General features: G+C 36.4%; 1 protein-coding gene across 9 annotated transcripts in view; it reads left to right on the top strand.

The window, feature by feature from the left end:
- ADGRB3 (adhesion G protein-coupled receptor B3) overlaps positions 1–20,309 on the top strand; it is a 464,008-nt gene that overhangs the window by 198,791 nt on the left and 244,908 nt on the right. For all 9 annotated transcript variants that reach the window (XM_051613843.1, XM_051613841.1, XM_051613842.1 and 6 more), the window contains 4 exons: positions 1,068–1,232; positions 2,098–2,262; positions 8,540–8,641; positions 9,203–9,309. In XM_051613843.1, coding sequence (XP_051469803.1) covers positions 1,068–1,232; positions 2,098–2,262; positions 8,540–8,641; positions 9,203–9,309 — 539 coding nt within the window. The remainder of the gene's footprint in view (positions 1–1,067; positions 1,233–2,097; positions 2,263–8,539; positions 8,642–9,202; positions 9,310–20,309) is intronic.

Here is a 20,309-nt window from a genome sequence, read left to right as displayed (position 1 = left end):
ACTTGAAAGTGCACAGAGGAACTGATGATTGCTGAAGTCTGAAGGAACACAGGATTCTGAATTAGCACAATCAGTAATAGCACATTTCATAACACACATTTACAATAATACTGTCTAGTCCTATTATCTATTATAGACCTTGTAATTTTTCACTTAAATGGAAAATTAATTGGTTTATATTTGTTATTATTTTGTTTTTTAAAAATATTTTCCTTTCCCTCAAGATGGTTTCTGATATATAATACTAAAAATAAGAGTTCTAGACCCTTACTATTGGCAATATTCATCTAAATTCAAATGTATGGACTAATACAAAGCAATAAATACAGAACTAGTCCTAATTTCTAGATTGTTTAAAAATTCAACTTGAAAAATTCAGAAAGAAGATTATGCAACATGCAAACACAGAAGCAGACCTCACAAGGAAGGCAGGCTTCTCCTGTCCTCCTACATTTTATCTCAAACAATGCTGAAGAACTGGGATAATTTAACTTACAGGGAGGATGAATGATAAAAGTATATTCAGCATTATAAGTGTAGAGAACAGACACTGTATGTGAGGCAAAGTGGTAACTCCTGTTACTCTTTTCCTATTCAATTCTAGAGACCTGTTTTCATGGTCAGAACCGGTAATCTTACAAGCTGACCCATCTGAGCAATTGCCACAGCTCTAATAAATCACTTTGAAGGGCTCAGAGGTTCCATGGTAGAAGATTGTCCAACACTTTTGCCTAAAAAGGCAAGACCAATCTTCCTAATAAGGCTTTGTTTTTAATAAGGTCTTTCAAACTGTATCGTATGTGAGCAAAAATGTAATTTATCCTTTGCTATATCAGTATACAGTTAGATGTTTTTATTTGAAGAAGGAAAACAGTTCTTTTAAAGTAGCACACAGTGGCAGTTCTTGTCATTGCTGCAAGAAGTCAAGCATCTTCAGGCTATGCCCAGTCTGCGGGGCTGCATCAGGCCTAAGTTGAAACTCCCTAACCTAGGAGGAAGTTGCAAGGGTTTGTCCAGCTCCAGTGGTAACTTTGCTGTGTCAATCTCTTTTGTGCCTGCCGTGGCAGTCGACGGACAGTGGCAGGAGTGGAGCCCGTGGAGCCAGTGCTCGGTGACCTGCTCCAATGGCACCCAGCAGCGGAGCCGGCAGTGCACGGCAGCAGCCCATGGCGGCTCCGAGTGCCGAGGGCCCTGGGCCGAGAGCCGCGAGTGCTATAACCCCGAGTGCACCGGTGAGTAGCGGTGGGTGTGGGGAGCTACAGCTCTGCCTCTCCTGCACAGGAGAGGCTCAGGGACAAGTCTGGCCAGTAGCTCTGAGCCAGGAAACGGGGATACGCCAGCAGGCATTGGGGCCATTGTGGCCCTACAAGGGGGCAGAGCATCCACCTCCAGAGGGAGGCCTGGGGCCTTGCACTTCCTTATTTGAGGAGCCATCTGGAGATAAAAAGCTACAGAGTATGTCCGGAAAGACTGCTTGTTGGGCGACACTGGTTTTATCAACATTTAGAGGAGATTCATCACTTTCAGAAATACATGTTTGAGGGCTGAAAAACTTGTTACAGTGTTTTGCAAGCCTAGAAAGTGAATGTGTAAGAGCTGATTCCATTGTACGTTGAGACTACTTTGTGATCCTCTGACAGTATAAAATCAGCCTTCCAAGGTGGATAAATTACATTTATACCTACTTTTCACCTTGTTTTCCACTGTCAGAGCATGTAAAAATGAAGCTCCTAAAATCTTACATGCAAAAGTGTTTTTATTTAATTTTTTTAAAGGTGGTTATGCACATTGTAAATGTGTATGATACAACAGTACTGTGCAAGTATATAGAGAAAAATATAAAAGGGACTATGTCTGTTTTGCAGTCTCAGTGTTATCTAATGTGTGCCAATACTTTTAATTTTATCTCAAGATGCAAGTTATTGAGGCAGCAATCCCATATTTAGGAGCCAAATAGAGACTTCCATGCATCTACATCTACCACTTCTTTCGTTGTTATTTATATCAGGGGCGCCTTCTTCTCTTACCAAGAAAAAAAGAATGACCTCCTTTATGATTGTCATTATGTCACCACTGTAACTATATTTTTCCCACCAGCAAATGGCCAGTGGAACCAGTGGGGCCACTGGAGTGGCTGTTCCAAATCCTGTGATGGTGGCTGGGAAAGACGAATAAGAATCTGTCAAGGTGCTGCTGTGACTGGGCAACAGTGTGAAGGAACTGGAGAGGAAGTTAGAAGGTGCAGTGAACAGAGGTGTCCTGGTGAGATGCAAATACAATCGTTGTTATTATCTACACTAGAGTCTGGCTTACTTTAATGGTCGTCTTTAGGAGAGACAAGATCAATGTCCACAGAGCAGTAGCCTTGAAGAGTCACATCTGGCCTTGCTTTAGACAAGTCACTGCTGTTTTTCTCAGTAGAGTTTATGTAGTTAGGTGTAAACTAGCCCTATTGGATATATGAGCAATGCAAAATAAAACAAACTGCCATATAATATAGATAGTTGCCAGAAAAATATTTTACTACCTAGGTATGCCTACATTATTTGGAGCAACAATTATTTGCTACAGAAATTATCAAATGAATGTGCTGTTTCTCTGAAGGCACTGTTTCTCAGAGTATCATGACTGGTTTTGTAAATCATGGAATTCCTTTCATCCATTGTACAACAGACATCTTTTTAATACATTTGGGGTAATGTTCAGTGCAGTAAAGATAAGGCAAAAAAAAGTGAACCTCAATGCACTGTATAGAATGAATGAATACATGAGCAACATTTTATAAAAAGGAAGGTAATTTAGAATCAAAAAGGCGCATCTTGCCTGTTTAAGTATGTTTAAAAATATTTATTTGTAGCACTTTACCCTCACAACAAATGTCTTTCCCACTAAAAGCTAATAAAAGTCTACTGTTGAGCTTCTTCAAAAGTGATAAATAAAGAGCAGCTGGTGAATCTGATCATATTTATCTGTAAAGACACATTGTCCTAAAGTAAAAAAATGCATGGTTGGATAGGTGTAAGGTAATGAAATAAGGTGTCAGTAGTGTAGGATATCTTAGACGTTCACTTGGGAAATTATGTGTTCTGAACTGGAAGCCTGGAAGTAGCAAAAATCAATGTTGCAGTCTCTTTGACTTCTGGACGTTTTGATGCCTCTGTTCTTTGCTTGTCGAAGGACTTAAATGGCAGGGATGCTTTGGGCCAGGAAACAGGAAATATATCAGATGTGAATACTATGTTATCAAGCCCACATTTTCATAAGAAGCATGTTTATTCCTTGACAACCATCAAAGAACAGTTTTCAAGGTATTTGCAGTGCAGTAGAACAATGAATCTCATTGCATTTGAAGAACAACAAAGAAACTTATTTGTAGGTATAAAGTTATAATACTATTCTGGAAAAGTGGAAAAGTTAACCAAATCTAGCTTACATCTCAAATGAGTTCTGTAATTTTAATAAAACATTCATTATTTGTAAAACAGTAGTTGCATTGGATTCCTAAACAAATTATAATTTCCGTAGTTAATGCAGGCTTCCTCTATAAAAGCACAGAACTAAGAGAAGGTTAATGTGAATTTCCTCAATAAGCAGACATTCTGATCAGCCAGCTTCGGCTTATAAAACCATTCTTGAAATAATTTGCATTTGTGTATATAAAGGTAAGGCCAGGCTGCTGCAGTCCAATTTTCAAAGGTTGCCACCTGCTGTTAATAAAGTTTTTACAGATGTATTTGTAAGTCAAGTGCACACAGAGCTTTGTTTGCCATTTGTTAAATTTGTTTATTTACTTAATTAATTCCAGATTAGAATTAGCATGTTTATAGAAACAATAACCTAAAGCACCTTTTAACAAGCTATATTGTACAGAATTTTATACATAAATAGCAGATTTATCTGTTTCTAGACTGACATTTACTAAAGCATCTCAGATTTAAATGTAGACAGTGGATAATTTATTAAAATTTTATAGAATTATTTACAGATTTACATTTTAAAAAGACCAAGAAAAATTGAAAAGTTCTATAAACAGATTATTGTTCAAAGTATAAGCAAATTTCGTGATTCATATGCTTTTCTTCCATAGCCCTAAAACATTTCAGAAAAGTTATTTCTGTTTCTGTGGTTTCTTTTTCTGTGTAAGACATTGCAAAATTTGAGAGACTAAAATGTTAATTTTTTCTTATATTAGTGTTGCTTTGCCACTAGCAAAAGACCAGACTCTCAGCATAATGTATTTGTAAGTGGATGAAGCTGCACCTGTTTGTACCACTCACGGGTCTGTAGGCTTACAGAAAGTTAAATTATAGCTGACTTTAAACTGTAGAAGCAAAAGGAGAATAACACCTTTTTCTAGGATGCTATGTGCTGTCAGTAAGATACTTCGCAAACAGAACTGTTCACGTAATGTGAACATTATAAAAGATTTTCTTCATTGTCGATCTTGCTCATACTGATTCTCTTAAAATGGTTTGGGCAGGGACTGGGTTACATCAGGCACATAGAAGCTGAATATAAGCAGCACTAAGAATGGCAGGCTCAGAATTATCGGAAAGTTGGTTTCTCAAACAAAATTGCTTTCTGGACACATGCTGAGTATCATTCTTTGTGATTTATTTCTGTTCAAAATTATATATTTAAAACTGTGGTTGTTTCCTTCTGTTGTATAATAATCTGTGAAAGAAAAACAGAGATCTGAAGATACTTTGGTTTCAGTCATTGCTCCTTTGTTGTATCTCAAATGTCTAAAGTTAGGTTCCACTTCTAGTAGATTAGCAGTGTTAAGGAGTTAGTTCTCTGCACTCAAAGTATCCTTTTTTGAAACATAACTTCAGAAAACTGGAAACAAATAAGCAAAACGAAGAAACCTTCTAGATTTGCTAAGCAGCTTGTCATGCAGGAATCACTGTGGAAATGTTACACAGGATGAATGAGCAATAGGTCTGTCCCAAAGGAATAAAGGGGACAGCTAGGTAATAGAAGAAATCGCAATCCGTGACTGATAAGGCGTTACATAGCAAGCTGATCAGAAACTTTGAGAGAAATGTGTAACAAAAATAAGGTAAATCCCATCAAACATGTCAGCAAAAACTAAGATATGTGAGACAAGACTTCTGTAAATTTATTTTTCTGAAAATAGGACCATGTTCTTACAGCAGTTTTAAGAATGTCTTAGATTCCAGTAATATAGTATTGGTTTCCAGAAATACTTAATTCCCTAATTGTTATTTCTATTCTATATATGTTCCAATATTTATGCTTTACCCAGATTTCACTAAAAAAAAAAATCCCCAGTATTTTTCTCATAAGCCTATAGTCAGCAGTAGAAAGCATAATATTGAAATTGTTTTCCCCAAAATATTCCTGAAAGCAATTATAGACTACCTTGTTTGTTAACAAAAAATAACAGTGCACAACTGCTGACAAAGACAAGCTAATGGCATCCTACAGAAGGCAGAACATTTCTTCAGAGGCAATACTAGCCACATAAAACAGAATATGAGAAATAAATACTAAAAAAAAACCTTGGGGTTTTGTTTTGTCTCTGATTGTAACACTACTCCTCAAGACATTTGAAGGCTTTTTTTTTTCTGTTGCCTTTGTTTAAGATAATTTTGCCTGTGGCATTGAATTTGAATTCAAGAGAGGAACTGCACATCTAGCTTCATTTGTGAGCTACCGTGTACTGTTGGCTAACTTGCTTTGCCCTTCATTACCCTGTCCCATATTTAGTAGCTGCCTAGGTAGATTGTAAACTCTGTGAGGTTGTATATCTCTTGCCTTGTCTGTGTACTCTACAGAGCTTCCTCTGATCCCAGGTGGGTGGATTACCTGTTGTTTCAGCAGTAGTGTCAGAGGAAGACTGTGGTTATAGACTAATTACTTTGTTGAGTGTGTTTAGGTGGGATGAATTCAGGCCTATCATTACAGGGATATAATGTGGTAAATTTGAGTACATGTTCTATGTGGAAAGATATTGCTGAACCACATCATCAGTGAGAGATCATCTTTTTTATTTGCCAGTTTTAGCAAATTTGCCTTAGTATTTGTTTTTTGCTTTTGAATTTTAGCAGTGCTCTATGATTTTGTACAACTAACTCATTTATCTGTGAGTGTGTTATTAATTAATTGTGTCGTAGTTACAGAAATACTTGAACTAGTCCTGATCAGAGCCAGCTGGGCCAGTGAGGCTTTAAAACTCAGACATATTATGCCACTCCAATGCGACTGTAATGTCTCCATGGGCAACATGGGTAGGAGCCTCACAGATGCTTTGATGTGGGTGGATGCCTGATTAGTAAGCTCTGCCAGATATACTTTAGCTTTGGGAAGAACGGGTTTGCTTTTATGCACAGCATTCCTTGATCCAAGATATTTGTACAATGTGTTGAAAGACAGAATCAGCCATAGACCAGGAAAAACTTAATTGCTTGGGCTAAGTGATACCTCTTCCAAGCTCTGACTTGCACCCACACCTCTTTTCTGATAACTATGGGTCCTGGTAATGCCTTTGACTTTGAACACAACACAGAGGTGCACAGGTTATCTCTGGTACTGGGCTAAAGTTAAAACATAATCTTGAGTTCTGGAAAGTGTGACAGAAAAGCACACAAGTAGTACCCTTCCAAATAGATGGAAAATCTATTACTTGCTCATGTAAAGGAGAAAATACAGTGTATATAGAAGTACCTGCTCTACGTAAACCTGCTCTAGCAGAGCAGTTGAACTAGATGATCTCTAGAGGTCCCTTCCAACCCCTGCAATTCTATGATTCTATGCATATATATACATGTATATATTTTTTCAGGAAAAAACGCCTCACATTTAACCTTCAGTATTTGGAAGGAAGAGGTTTAGTTCTGAGCACAACAGGTTAAAATGACGACAGCTGCATGACGAATACTCTTCTCATAGAGCTCTTAGGTTTAACAAATGTATGTAATTTATAATATTACCTCCTTATTATGTTAATTTACATTCCCCAATTCAGAACATTTCTTTTGTTTATAAGGTCATAATAGCATGGTAATTGCATTTGCTTATGTCACCAGATGGTTCATCTTTATCAAAATCTGGCTTTTCCCATTGTAGCACTAGCCTGATGCATTAATTCTGGGGGCATGCCTGAAGCAGTTTTAGTATTCTAGATTATGAATATAAGCAACTTTCTTTGGTATTGGCCATTAAAGGTTCTCTTGCTTTTTTAGCAGCACAAACTGTCTCGATTCAGGAATGCTGATGGCTAGGCAAATTTAGCAAGCAATTTTTCTGCCCAACTGTGATTCATATTAGTATTACTGAGCAATCTGCAAGGTATTCTTTGTCCTCCACAAAGAGAGAGTATAGCTTTGTGTGGAAGTCCTCTCAGTTCCCTTACCTCACTCTTCCATCAGCAGAAATACAAAACAGGGAAGATGGACAGTTTTAGGAGGTAGGTTATGGGATGAGCAAGATCTGTAGTCTGCTGGAGATTTCCCATGCAATCATGGGTGAATCATTGAATCGCTTTCTGCCTTATTACCCTGTTATAGTCATAGAATTTCCTTTCTCTTTTCCTTTTTCTTATTTTGTGACTGCTTTGCTGTAATACAGCGGGGTTACAATTTTCCTGAAATACTTATAAAAAGCCTTTTAAATAACTCATGAGTTTTCTCTTCTGACCTTCAAATTATTTAGATTTTGGTAACTAGCAATTGTCAGTGCTTTAAGTTGTTAGATGACTTCAGCGAGATGTTTGCTGTGTTCATCTAATTAACTCAAAAATCATAAATTGGGAATCTACAGTAAAAATAATAAGACCGAAAGGAATCTATGTGTCATGACCATATGAAAATAAAGCATAAAGCATTTGCAGAATCTTTTTTTTCCCTTTGCAATTCTGATACTATAAAATTGTGAAAATATTTTTCCCTCTAAATAGTATTGCAATAACCAGTAAAAGGCCATTTTGTTTCATAGCCATGCAGTCGCACATTATTGACTATACTTCCTTGATTAGCATTTTGTACTGAAACACATTTCAAAGCAATAACCTGCTTTTTGGTCTTCAGAATATACAACTCTCATATGATACCTTTAGCACATTCAAGGTTTCAACTGCAGTTTCAGAACTGATTCTTTCAAATACAGTTTAAGTTTTAGAAAAATCTTCAAAAATGTGAGTGTCAGAAATCATCACAGCTTATAACATGTTAAATATCATCAACTGATAGATGCCTAATGTTATTGATCAAAATAGTGGAACAAGATTCAAACTTACTAGCGTTGCAGCTACAACCTAAGAAGCATTTTATGCCAAAGAGAATAAAGATGCAGATTCTATGAAATAAATACCACCACAAAGACAGATATTATGCAAAAAATGCAGGTTTCACATTTTTGCATTTTTGTACTTTATTCTTAAAATTAAACCAAATGATATGAACATATACGTCTGGGGAAAAATTCATACAAGATTGAAGACTTACTTTTCTGATATAAAATATCGGCTTTAAATAAATTTATGTTTCTATTTAAATTTTCATTTCTAAACGGGCAGCACCTTATGAAATATGTCCTGAAGACTATTTGATGTCAATGGTGTGGAAAAGGACCCCAGCTGGGGACATGGCATTCAATCGATGTCCTCTCAGTGCCACAGGTATAGTATTATTTTTAAATTATATGATTATAAAAAAGGGAGAAATAGTTTGCATTGTGCTATAGACATAATCATTATTAGACTCATATACATATGTATATATGCATATATGTGAATATGTCTATATACACCCCACATATTTACATTTGCAAATACATATATATAGTGTATATGCATGTACACATACTCTGTCTCTTATAGCTTATATATATGCATGAGTCTGTGGTGTATATGTATGTATGCACATATGCATTATAGGCAGAGATAAAAAGCTGAGAATAAATCAGTTAGACAGTACATATAAGGCAAAGGGGTGAAAATTAGTCAAAATATCAAAATCTTTTTAATTAGGAAAATACTGATAAAAATCCACAAAGTGAAAGTTGAAATGTATTTCAGCATCTCATACTACTCTCTGTATACTGATGGTCATTGCATGAAATTGTTTCAGTGTGTGTTTTCAAATAGCATGGAATGTAGTTTAAATAAGGTTCATTCTTTCCCAATTGGTCTCAGTTATAGAAGTATTTTCCGTCTTCTGTCTTTTCTGTCTTTTTACAGGCACCACTAGCAGACGCTGCTCTCTCAGTGTTCATGGAGTGGCCTTCTGGGAACATCCAAGCTTTGCTAGATGCATATCAAATGAGTACAGACACTTGCAGCATTCAGTAGGTGCAAAGCCAGCTTTAGTACTTGCTCTGTTTATTCATTACTAATCATTGTTATGAAAAAACAAAACAAACAAACTTACTTATTGAGTCTCGAGTCAGATTTCTGATAAGAAATGCCCAGAGGAAAATAGACTTAAGAAAGAATAATTTATTTTAATATGTATTATTCTGATCGTGTACGTTGCTGGTTAGAATGAAAGAAGCTTTGTCTTACTGTAGAAATGGAAAAAATGAATCACATTCCCTTTTTTATGTCCACTGTGTGAAATTTTATAGGGGTTAGAGGTAAGACATATTTTGTTTTATTAGAAAATGAGATGTGAATAAATGAGGTTTACTGGAAGAGTGACCTGCTGAGTAATTTTATAATGCTTTGAATTCTTTAATTGCACACTACGAAGTCAGAAATTATATTTCTTTTTGCTATCAAATTTAGAAGTTCACCTTCAAATGTAGCAATAGGAAATGATTATAGGTTAAAGCTATTTTAGTGTCTTGGGAAAAGTAAAGTAACTCTAGATGACGAAATATTAGGGGTTTTTTTCAATATGCTGAAAAAAAGTTCCTTTGCAAAGCATATGCATTATGTTTCTCTACTGCTTAGATATGTTTATGTACATAGGTATAATACACTGTATATATTGCATTATAAATATACTACCATGCTATATGGTAGGTATATTGATTACATTATTTTTCCATAGCTGAAGGATTCAAGCAGGTTACACTGTTGTTGGAAGAGCTCCTTGAAGAGTCTCACGGACAATGTTTTTTGTCTGCATTATATATTTTACTGACACTCTTATTACTCTGCCTCCATTTCCAAAGGCCACTGCTTGCTCCGTTAGTCATTCAGCAGAGGGGCACTAATACAGCTGTGTGCTTCATAACTTCCCAACCTCTCAACTTAGTGCAACACTTCTGTAACATGTTTTAAAATCTTTGAAAAGTAGTATTCTGGCTGTCACTCCTCAAATCTGGCTTGCCACTTAGAGGAGATTTTTATTAATTCCTTTGAAATACATTTCTGCTTCATTAGATTCTGACTTAACTAAGGCCTGAGATTCAGTTTCAGGGTAAACCAAAGCAAGCATTGTTTTTAAAAATAACACAGAATAAAGTGTCAAAGCAATTTTCCCCACTACAGAGAAAATTTCCTATTTTGTATAGCTATCCGCATATTGCTGTATCCCTTTAGTGGTCGTGCTGGGGAAAAAAAATAATAATAAAAATTAAGTTTGCTGTAACTGTTTTGCATTTTATATTTTTGATATTTAATACTTTTGCAGCAGCTGCATATAGTATGTCTACACATGTTTTATAGGCGTAAATAACAATATTTATTTTATTTGCTTAGAATCTGTATTTTAGTAAATAATACAATAAAAGCAATGACTGTAGGTAATATATATACAGCTTTGAATACTAATAATGTCATATTGCAGGAAAAAAAATCACATTTTGTGAATGAAATCATTGAGATATTTCAAAGTAAAGGAAATTACTTCTCTTTTGCTTACTGTTTTTGCATTATTGCAAATATTGCAATATTCTGAAATACTTAAAGGATTTAAAAATATTTTAAAGGCTTTATTGATCTTGAGCTGCCTGACCAGAAGACCATCCCTTTAGAGTTTTGTTCCTCTGTTCTTACGTTTTTTAAATTTCACATCAACATTTATCCATAGCATTCTCCTTCTGCCACTGATGAGGTACTGATACTCTGCCTTTTATTTTTGTGTTATTGCTAGAAGTCATCCATAAGCAACTCAAACAGTGGGAAATGCTCTTTTTTGTTAATCAGTAATTTGATTGACCTAGCTAGCTTTTGGTGAGGCACTGATATTTTTCAAAGAGCTGCAAGTCTGTCTGGCAGGAAGGGGTCATTGCTGGACAAAAGGAGGCACTTCTAACCCAGATCAGATTTATGTATTCTTCTGTATTTCTTTTTTCAAAATACTAAATACGATTAGACCGGACTGTGAAATAATCCTTTTCCAAAGAACATTTGAAAATAGATAAAGCTTCTTTAAAATTGCACAAGCATCTAAATGTTATATCCTTACTGCAAGAAATTTCAATCAGTTTATATGCATATAAATTAAAGGAGTAAACTGTGTTTGTTTTACACTTGGGAGCTGATCACAAAGAAAACCAGCTTGTCTTAAATCTTACTGCCTCTCAAAGTGAACAACACAGCATATTTAAAGAACTGTAGAAAGTAGAGGTACAGACCTATAAGGTCATCGCCCTGCAAATGTGGGCTTGTACCCCCACGATACATATGTCAGCTCTATAAATCCCTGAAAATAGGGCTTTATAAGGAAGCTGCTGACTTATATGTGAAAATATGTGTGCTTAGGAAAGCATTTATGAGACACCTCCACGTGCTTAACTTACCAATAATATTATTTTACCAACTCAGACCAGCAGTGGTGGGGGGTGTCATTCAGTTTTGTGGATGTTCCCATAAAATCTGAGTCTGGGCTGAATTCCTTTCATTTCTTACCTGAAATACATAAAACAAAAGTAGGTGTGTAGTTTTCAAATATGCTATCTATTGAGTTAAATGAGTTGATATACATAATATCCATACAGTAGGTACATTAAAGCATGCCTGACAGTCCCTGTCTCTTTTCCCTCCAGATGAGTCACATATGATCCAGAACTAGCCCAAAAGTGATGTAGTTGAATTCACATGATACTGTGCCCAAGCAAATACTTTCTAAAGAAAAGTATTTCATATGCTGGATGCCAGAGAATACTTGGCCACGGATCCTGCTAACCTGGCTGCACAGGTTCTGGACTGGAAGCTTGCAGTTCTACTAGTAAATTGACTAGATGGGGTGACTGCCCAAGCTTAGGGGTCAATCTTCTACACTGTTTAACTGTTTATCTGTAGGCATACTCCCTGACTTGATTTGTGACCATGCCAGTGTGCACTCTCCCAAACAATGCCTAGCATCCTTTAGGGGTTAACATGTCAGAGAGACCATTCCCAGCAGATGATAAAACTGTTGTTTTCTAGGGAAAAGGAGGGAAAAAGAACTTAGCTTGAGGCATACAAGTTGTCTGTGATCATTGGCCTCAGGTCTAGGTAACATTTCCATGGTTATTTTATTTACCTGTATTTACTATTTAGGTAGTAGAAACATCTTACATTTGGGAAGCTTGGACTGTTAGTGGAGAAGTTCAGGGCTTCATTTGTCCCTCAGTGAGGCCACATCTGAACTACAGTGTCCAGTTCTGGGATCCATAGTACCAGAGGGACATTGTGTTACTGGAGCAAGTCCAGCAGAGGGCCACTAAGATGATTAAGGGATGGGAACATCTCTCCTAGGAGGAAGAGCTGAGAGACCTGGAGCTATTTGGCCTAGAGAAGAGAACACTAATTTATATAGGTACCGGAAGGGAGGGTACAAGGAAGGTGGAGCCAGGCCCATTTCAGCAGTGCGCAGTGGCAGGACATGAACACAAACTGAAACACAGGAAGTCCTGTCTGAACATCAGAAAAGGCTTTTTCACTATGAGAGTAACTGAGCACTCACACAGTTTACCCAGAGAGGTATTGTGGAGTCTCTGTCCCTGAAGGCATTCAAAAGCCTCTGGGCATGGTCATGGGCAACTTGTTCTAGGTGACCCTGTTGGGAGGTTGGACCATATGACCTCCAGAGGTCCTTTCCAACCTCAACCATTCCACAATTCTACAATTTGTGATTCCCATTACTCCAGAAATTTGGAAATTCACACAAGGAAGCAGTCCTGAAAAGTTAATTACTAGACTTCAACTCTGAGTGTGATATTTACTTTTTTTCCTAAAAATAAGCTTTTCCTACAAATGTTAACACGGTTTTTCAGCAGATGCTCACATTAAACCTGAATTCTATGCACTGTATATTGTAGAACTTTACCACAGAACCACAGGTGATTGACCCCTGAAGACTCTTTCCTTAATATATGTAGCTTCAGTAGATTCACTGCCTTATGCACAAAGTCTCTTGTATGTTTACAGTTTGCTCTATTACTCACTTGGAAGTAACACGGGACAAATTACCACCATGAAAAAACAGTATTAAAGTAGCTAAAACCCAGCTAGGGCTACATGTTTTTCAGCTTGACTCAAGACTTGTATGGAGACCAAGATGGTAACTATGTATATCATGCTAACATGGCAGTCTCTTTCAATTTCAAAAGCCATTTGGAAGTCTATTTGCAAAAGGTAGAGAGTCAGTAAAGTGAAAAATACACTCATAATGCTAATAATAATATATTTTGCTCATAATCCCCAGCACCATGAATAATTTGGCTCTTTTTCTCACCAGTTATAGAAGGTTCCAGGCAGAATTACTGCCTCTCTTCGGTATAGGCAGGTACTGGCACCAGTACACCCGGGTTTTCCATTGGTTAAATAGAAATGTCTAGATATGTGGACCACTTTTTGATACAGACATCAACATTGTACTTAATATTCTATTACAAGAGTTTCAGAGTAATTCACATTCTTGAATTGATATAACTCCTCACCATATGCTTGAGATCAGGCTCTACTAATAATTCTTTTTAATGGTGAGCTGTGGGAGACCAATTAAGCAGGAAATTAGTCTCTGGTCTTCTGATCTAGGGCCTAGCCACTGTTGCTGCTTGATGTTCCTACCTCTTCATATGAGAGCACAGAAAATCCATGGCATGGTAAAAATATAGTCACTACAGGGCCTCTGAAGAGACTATACACTGGAACATGATGAAACAGTGAAGGGGAATGTTTTGGCTTGTGGAGTGGAGATTGGTAGTCAGCCTGTATCTTTCAAGGGCATGGTCCCCTACACTATTCATGTGTAGGAGCTTGAGTAAAAGCAGTTAAGAGGATGATGCACTTCAGCTATGCCACAAACATACAGTCTGTACTTTCATTAGATTACTTTACTTTGTGCACCGTGGAGTAGATGCCTTTTAATGCTAGGGATTATAATTATATCTTTTTGAATAATGGATCCAATTAGTCATGAATAATTTATCCAACATTTCGTACAAATCAGTCATCAAATGAATTCATCAAATACTGCTTGACCAGCTTAGACAGCTGGTTGAATTGAACAAATTAAGGCACAAAACTGCCAAAATCCATGACAGAAACCCTTGGGAAACTGTTTGGTTAGCTCTAATAATAATACTTAAAGAACATAGTTAGGTTTATTCTTCCTAAAGCCCTATGAGTGGAAAATGCAAAGCAATAAATAGGTACATTTTACTTACTGGAATCGTGACTTAGGAGATCAAGCAATAACTGGATGAAGAGAAAAAGAAACCTTACAGATAATATATTTTTTTTTATTATTATTTCTTGTATTTTCCTAGTGTGTTTGCAGTACCAGCAACTTTGCATGAAGAATATGATCTTAGTCAAGCATGGTGTTTCAGGACTGTTATCAGTCATCTTTGCAGCTAAGAAGGAATATTTTGCCCAGTGATGCACAATTTGTTAAATGTGTTCTTGAGAAAGAGAAGATAACAGCAAAGAAAGTCTTCCAAATATGTTTTATTGTAGATGGAAATGAAGTCATTTCATAGGGTTGAATAAGATCAGTGTCAAGGTATATCCTTTCTTCAGTTCCTTCTGAATAGTCCTTGCTCCCATAGTGATCGCCAGATTTCAGTTTATAGTGATAAGTTTATATCCTAAGAATTTGGAGGGGTAGAGAAGGTTTGGGTTTTCAGACCATTTTGCCAAATGAATTATTGTTCTAACTGAAATTATGGACCTTGTTCAAGCCTATTGTGTCTTTCTGCCTTTGGCAAATAGTTTCATTTTCTGAAAACTGAACTCCTTTGGTCTAACTAGCATATTTTAATCTCTTTAAAGAGTATCTGTTAGTAGCTTAATTAACTGTTATACATAGAAAAGCAAATTAGATGATGAACTAATTACCTAAATTTAGACTGCATAGTATTATGAAGTATTCTCGTCATTGCTTATGACCTTCTTTTGATCTGGAAGCAGAAAATTGTCTATTAAATTATTTTACCTATAATGGTGTACTTGAGGTAGTATTTGGTTAATTTGGACTAGTATTTTCCAAGATTTCTTTTCATAAAAGAAAGATAATGTCCAAATTATTCTGCATAACTGAAATTGTATTAGTAGATCAGATGTTACACAACTCTACTGACTGAATACACTGTCAACTTAAGTTTAGCGTCACTGTGAGAGATTGCACACTGAAATTTGTGGCACAATAAAATTAAAGCAAAACACATGCCTCGTGTATGTATTTTGGCTGCCATAATCTAGCCAACTGGGCTGTGTAAGTGATGCTTTGAGACAACCCAAACTTCAAATTTAGTCTTTCGCATTTATTTCATTTCTACATGTTCAAGTGTATGTTAGCAAGCTATTAAGTGTTCTTCATGTAGCAATTGTTTAGTATATAAGGTGATACCTAATTTCTAGTTTGGTCTTTATTGCTTTCTAGGTGTTAAGTCTAGAAAGGAAGCATCATGACTAATTATCATAACTGCCTGCATAACCTCTTCTTGAACTAGAATATCTCTCATAGGAGGACATCTAGTCCTCACTGTAAAAAGCAGTAAAACGGAGAATGCATTTTCCAAGACTTTTTTTTTTTTTTCTAATTTACTATTCTCCTGTTCTTGTAAGTTTCAGCCAGCACACCTCAAGTGGATTGGAACTGCTTGAAAATGTCATGCTCTGCTTTGATTTTTTTTTTTTTTTCTCTACTTCATTCATTTGAATAAACAGGGTAAAGTCTTCCCTGAGAATAAAAAATTCAAATATTTGTATTATGATTAGATGTGACTGACTGCAGGACCAAGAATAAAATCAGTGACTAGAAGCCCACAGGCCTGCCACAGATGATCTCTGAGGGAAAAAAAAGAGTCACTGAAAAGCCTCAAATAAGAGTTAATTTCATTTTTGTACTCTCTTGAAGCCTGTCAAATTTGGTATCTTACAAGAAAGAAAACTGAGGAGGAAGAAACCCACATTAGGAATATCCTACATCGTCCTTTGTATGAACAACTACACCTGAGAGACATAGCTAAAGACTTACTAATCTATTCATAATCAATTCTGTGGATGTTACCCAACTAAATTAGAAAAAAAAAAAAAAAAAGAGAGAAAAAAAACTACACCCAACAAAAAAACAAACCAAAACAAAAACCCCAAACAAGAAAAAACAGACCACAAAGAATCTACTCACCCCTCTCCCAACCCCTCAAAAACCAAGAAACAAAATACTTGAATCAGACCTAATGCAGAAAGTGAAAATGAAATTAAAATAGTCTGGTATGGAAAACCACTAAGTTTTCATAGCTTATGAGATTTTTATGAAATTAATATCTGAAGCCCGTATGATCAGTTTGAATGAAAACCATTAGTGAATAAGATCTTACCATAGCATATTAGAAACATATTTTGTGTAAATTGAGAAAATGCTTTTATATGTAGGGCTATTTCTGTTTTCTGTTCTGTTACACATTTATTTTAAGTGATAGGATTTATTTAATAAAAAAAACATGTAATTTTGTCAGGGATTGGCTTAAAAAATATCAGTAATAAAACATGGTATAAATAATGGTATCCTGAGATGCATTAGGAAGAGTGTGACCAGTAGGTTGCCCAAGGTCATCCTCCACATCTATTCTGCCCTGGTGAGGCCACATCGGGAACAGTGTGTCCAATTCTGGGCTCCACAGTTCAGGAGTGACAGGGAATTACTGGAGAGAGTCCAGCCAAAGGCAACAAAGATGACTGGGGAACTTGAGCATCTTTCTTAGGAGGAAAGGTTGAGAGAGCTGCGACTGGGTAACCTGGAGAGGAGAAGACAGAGAGGAGACCTTATTAATGCCTTTTAAGTATCTAAAGGGTGGGTGTAAGGATGATGGAGCCACTCTTTTCAGTAGTACCCAGTGACAGGAAAAGGGCCAATGGGAACAAGCTGGAACATAGGAAGTTCCATCTCAACATGAGGAAGAAGTCACTTGCTGTGAGGGTGACAGACCACTGAAATAGGCTGTCCAGGGGCATTGTGGAGTCTCCTTCTCTTGAGATATTCAAACCCCCCCTGGATGCAGTCCTGAGTAATGGCCTCTAGGTGATCCTGCTTTAACAGGGGAGTTGGACTAGATGATCTCTAGAGGTCCCTTCCAAATCTGGTGATTCTTTGATTCTGTAATTATCACAAAACCTCTACTATTATAGCCCTGTGTAACACAGTTTTCAAAGCTGAATGACGAGAGTCTACATTTAATTGCTCCAATAAAAATAAGGTACAAATTTCTGCCAATTTGAGTGATATATAGCCTAAACAAACCATGCGTTCATGCAAAGTGGGCTGCTTTTCTATCAGAAAGAGGAAGTTGTAAAAAGGAAAAACCCCTTAACTCTTCAGAGTTAGGAAGGAAAAATCTGCATATGAAATACCAAACTTCTGTGAAGATATTAGCACTTACAAAGGAGTATGGGAACTTAGGCAGGTGAATCTTTGCATATCAAACTGATAATATAGCCATAAAAATACATTTCTGCTGCTTCTAGTTCATACTATAATTTTGTTGCAACTTTTTCCACAGCAGCATTATTCACAATTTTGCAAGTGCTTGGCTAAAATGTAATTTCATAAACAAAATTCTGAGGTGAGTGATTATTTCCTCAGCTGCAGCTCATTAGAGATTATTTTGTTTTTCCAAATTACATTACAGGGGTAAGCATATCTGCCTGTCCATGTGCTGCTCAGTGAAATGACTGCTGTACTCTGAGGAGTGAAAGGCTTCCTCCTAAAAAAAATTTACTGCTCCTTTTTTGCTAGTTTAGTACTTCATTTCTTTTTTTAGTATAGCTGCAGAGTAAAGCAGCCAAGCTTAGTTTTGTTGACTTGAATGCATTGGCCTCAGTAACAACATTTTTGTTCTACCCTAATCTATGTTTCTATTGCTGTATGCAAGCTCTTCACCTTTACAGCCTTTGATAGGCGGAGGAGTTATGTCAGTAAATGATCTGCTTTCCTTGCCTTGCCTCCATTGTAAGCCCAGTATCTGCAGGAGTTAGCTGTTTTATCACATCTGTATCTTGACAGGAGGATGGCAAACTGTTTTCTCTCATCAGAAAGCAAAGGATCAAGAGAATGTGGCAGGCAACAGTTTTCCCCTGCCTCACAAACATTTTCTCTGTTCTTCAGAGGAGAAGACTAAAACCTTGGAAGAAAGCTAATGACTTCAGTATTGCTGTTTGCTTGATGGTGAGGGCACTCATTTGGTTGTGAGAAAGCTCTGTCTGCTCTTTCCTGCCAAACGCATTGGACTTAAACATTTGCTTTTTGAGTGTTTTTAACACCATGTTACAAACTTACTATGACTTTCTCAGTCTCCTAACTGATCTGTGAATAAATATGGACTTTGGCAAAGTGGGAAAATAACCCAGTACTTCAGCCACTCATATGAAACACATAGGCTAGAAACCAATTGCTCCATCCCAAGTGAATGGCTTCTTTTTTCATAACTGTCTGTATGGGCACCAAAATGAGCAGATTAGGATCAGGAGAGCAGAACATGTTTACAGTTACTTTGATAACTTCTGCATTCATGACATTATAGCACTTGATCTCACAAACATACACAGACACCCCAATCTTAGAGATGCATTTACCTGCAATTCTGCATAAGGGCATTTCAACTTAATTCAATGGAATAAGTTGCTTTCTGCTTTTGAATATCTGCTTTTTAATAGCCAACCAATCCCACTGGTTAAATGCAAAGAAAAGTCCTTACTATTAGCTCAGCATTCATAATAACCTTTCCATGTCATTTAGGACCTCAGTAACAAAAGAATTAATCTATTTTTCTCTTAAATTCTACCAGAACTAGAGGAGCATAAACTCCAACACAGCTGCAGAATGACTACAGGAACTTGGCTAGTGGTTACAGAATCTTATACTTACAGTCATTCCCCTGATTTTTTGTCATAAGGCATAAAGGATTTTTCTCTTGCCTATTACTTCATGCAGTACTCCCATTCAGAAATTAGGGTTCCCCAATAATGCTGGTTTCCTTTTCTGATTTGTCCTGCAAAGAGAAGTGAGTGTTATTGGCATGACTGTATAGAAATAGAAATACAAATAAATATAAACGTTGGTTAAAATAAAATAAACATGTACATTGAAGCAGTTAATCAGAGCTTTATGTTTTAGGCACATTATCAGGATGACCATGTACTATAAAAGAAACAAAAGAGAATTCATTCATTGTGTGTCCCTTTGTGACATACTTCAGTTAGTAGGGACAGCCAGGAGACTACCTCAAGCAATGTTATGTCTGTCATAGAATGAAAACAACCCTCTCAGAGTCCTCATTCTCTTTTACCTCTCAACTCTTGCTCTTGTCGTATTGCATTATACACAGATAACACAAATCTTGAAGACTTGCCCTCTGGTTAAAAACCAAAACAACAGTAACAAAAACAAGATCTCTCACACAGCATGCCAACATGAGCAGGATTTAATAGCAATAATTTACAAAATAATAACAGAAATCCTGGTGAACAAACACAGTAATGAGTAGGAGAATAAAAAACCCCAAACAACCACAACCCCAAATTAAGTTGTATTTTTCATTATTATTCATTTTTCACCCTTAGAGCCATTTCTTACTCCAGTGAAGAGCAGTGTTACCTGTTCAAAATATCTCTTAGGATATTTAGTTTTATCTATACAGAAATCAAAATACTGAAACTTTGTAATTACTTTGTCAGTCACCTATTTTGTGGTTATTTCTCAAGGGCTAGAATAATTGCTAATACTGATGATGATTATGATTTAAAAAAATAAATAGGATGGATTAAAGTGGCAAAAAAAATCTCTTGAACAAAATAAAAGGATTTTTCTAGTGAAAGAGGGCAGAGAAAGAAGGTACAGAAAAAACACAAGCATCCCTCTGAACTGCTGACATTCTTCTTCTAAAAAAAACATTGAACTTCCACAGATATG

Source organism: Apus apus, chromosome 3 (genome assembly GCF_020740795.1).
Source record: "Apus apus isolate bApuApu2 chromosome 3, bApuApu2.pri.cur, whole genome shotgun sequence".
In the NCBI taxonomy this organism is placed as follows: domain Eukaryota; kingdom Metazoa; phylum Chordata; class Aves; order Apodiformes; family Apodidae; genus Apus; species Apus apus.
This window is presented reverse-complemented; position numbering and strand designations above follow the sequence as displayed.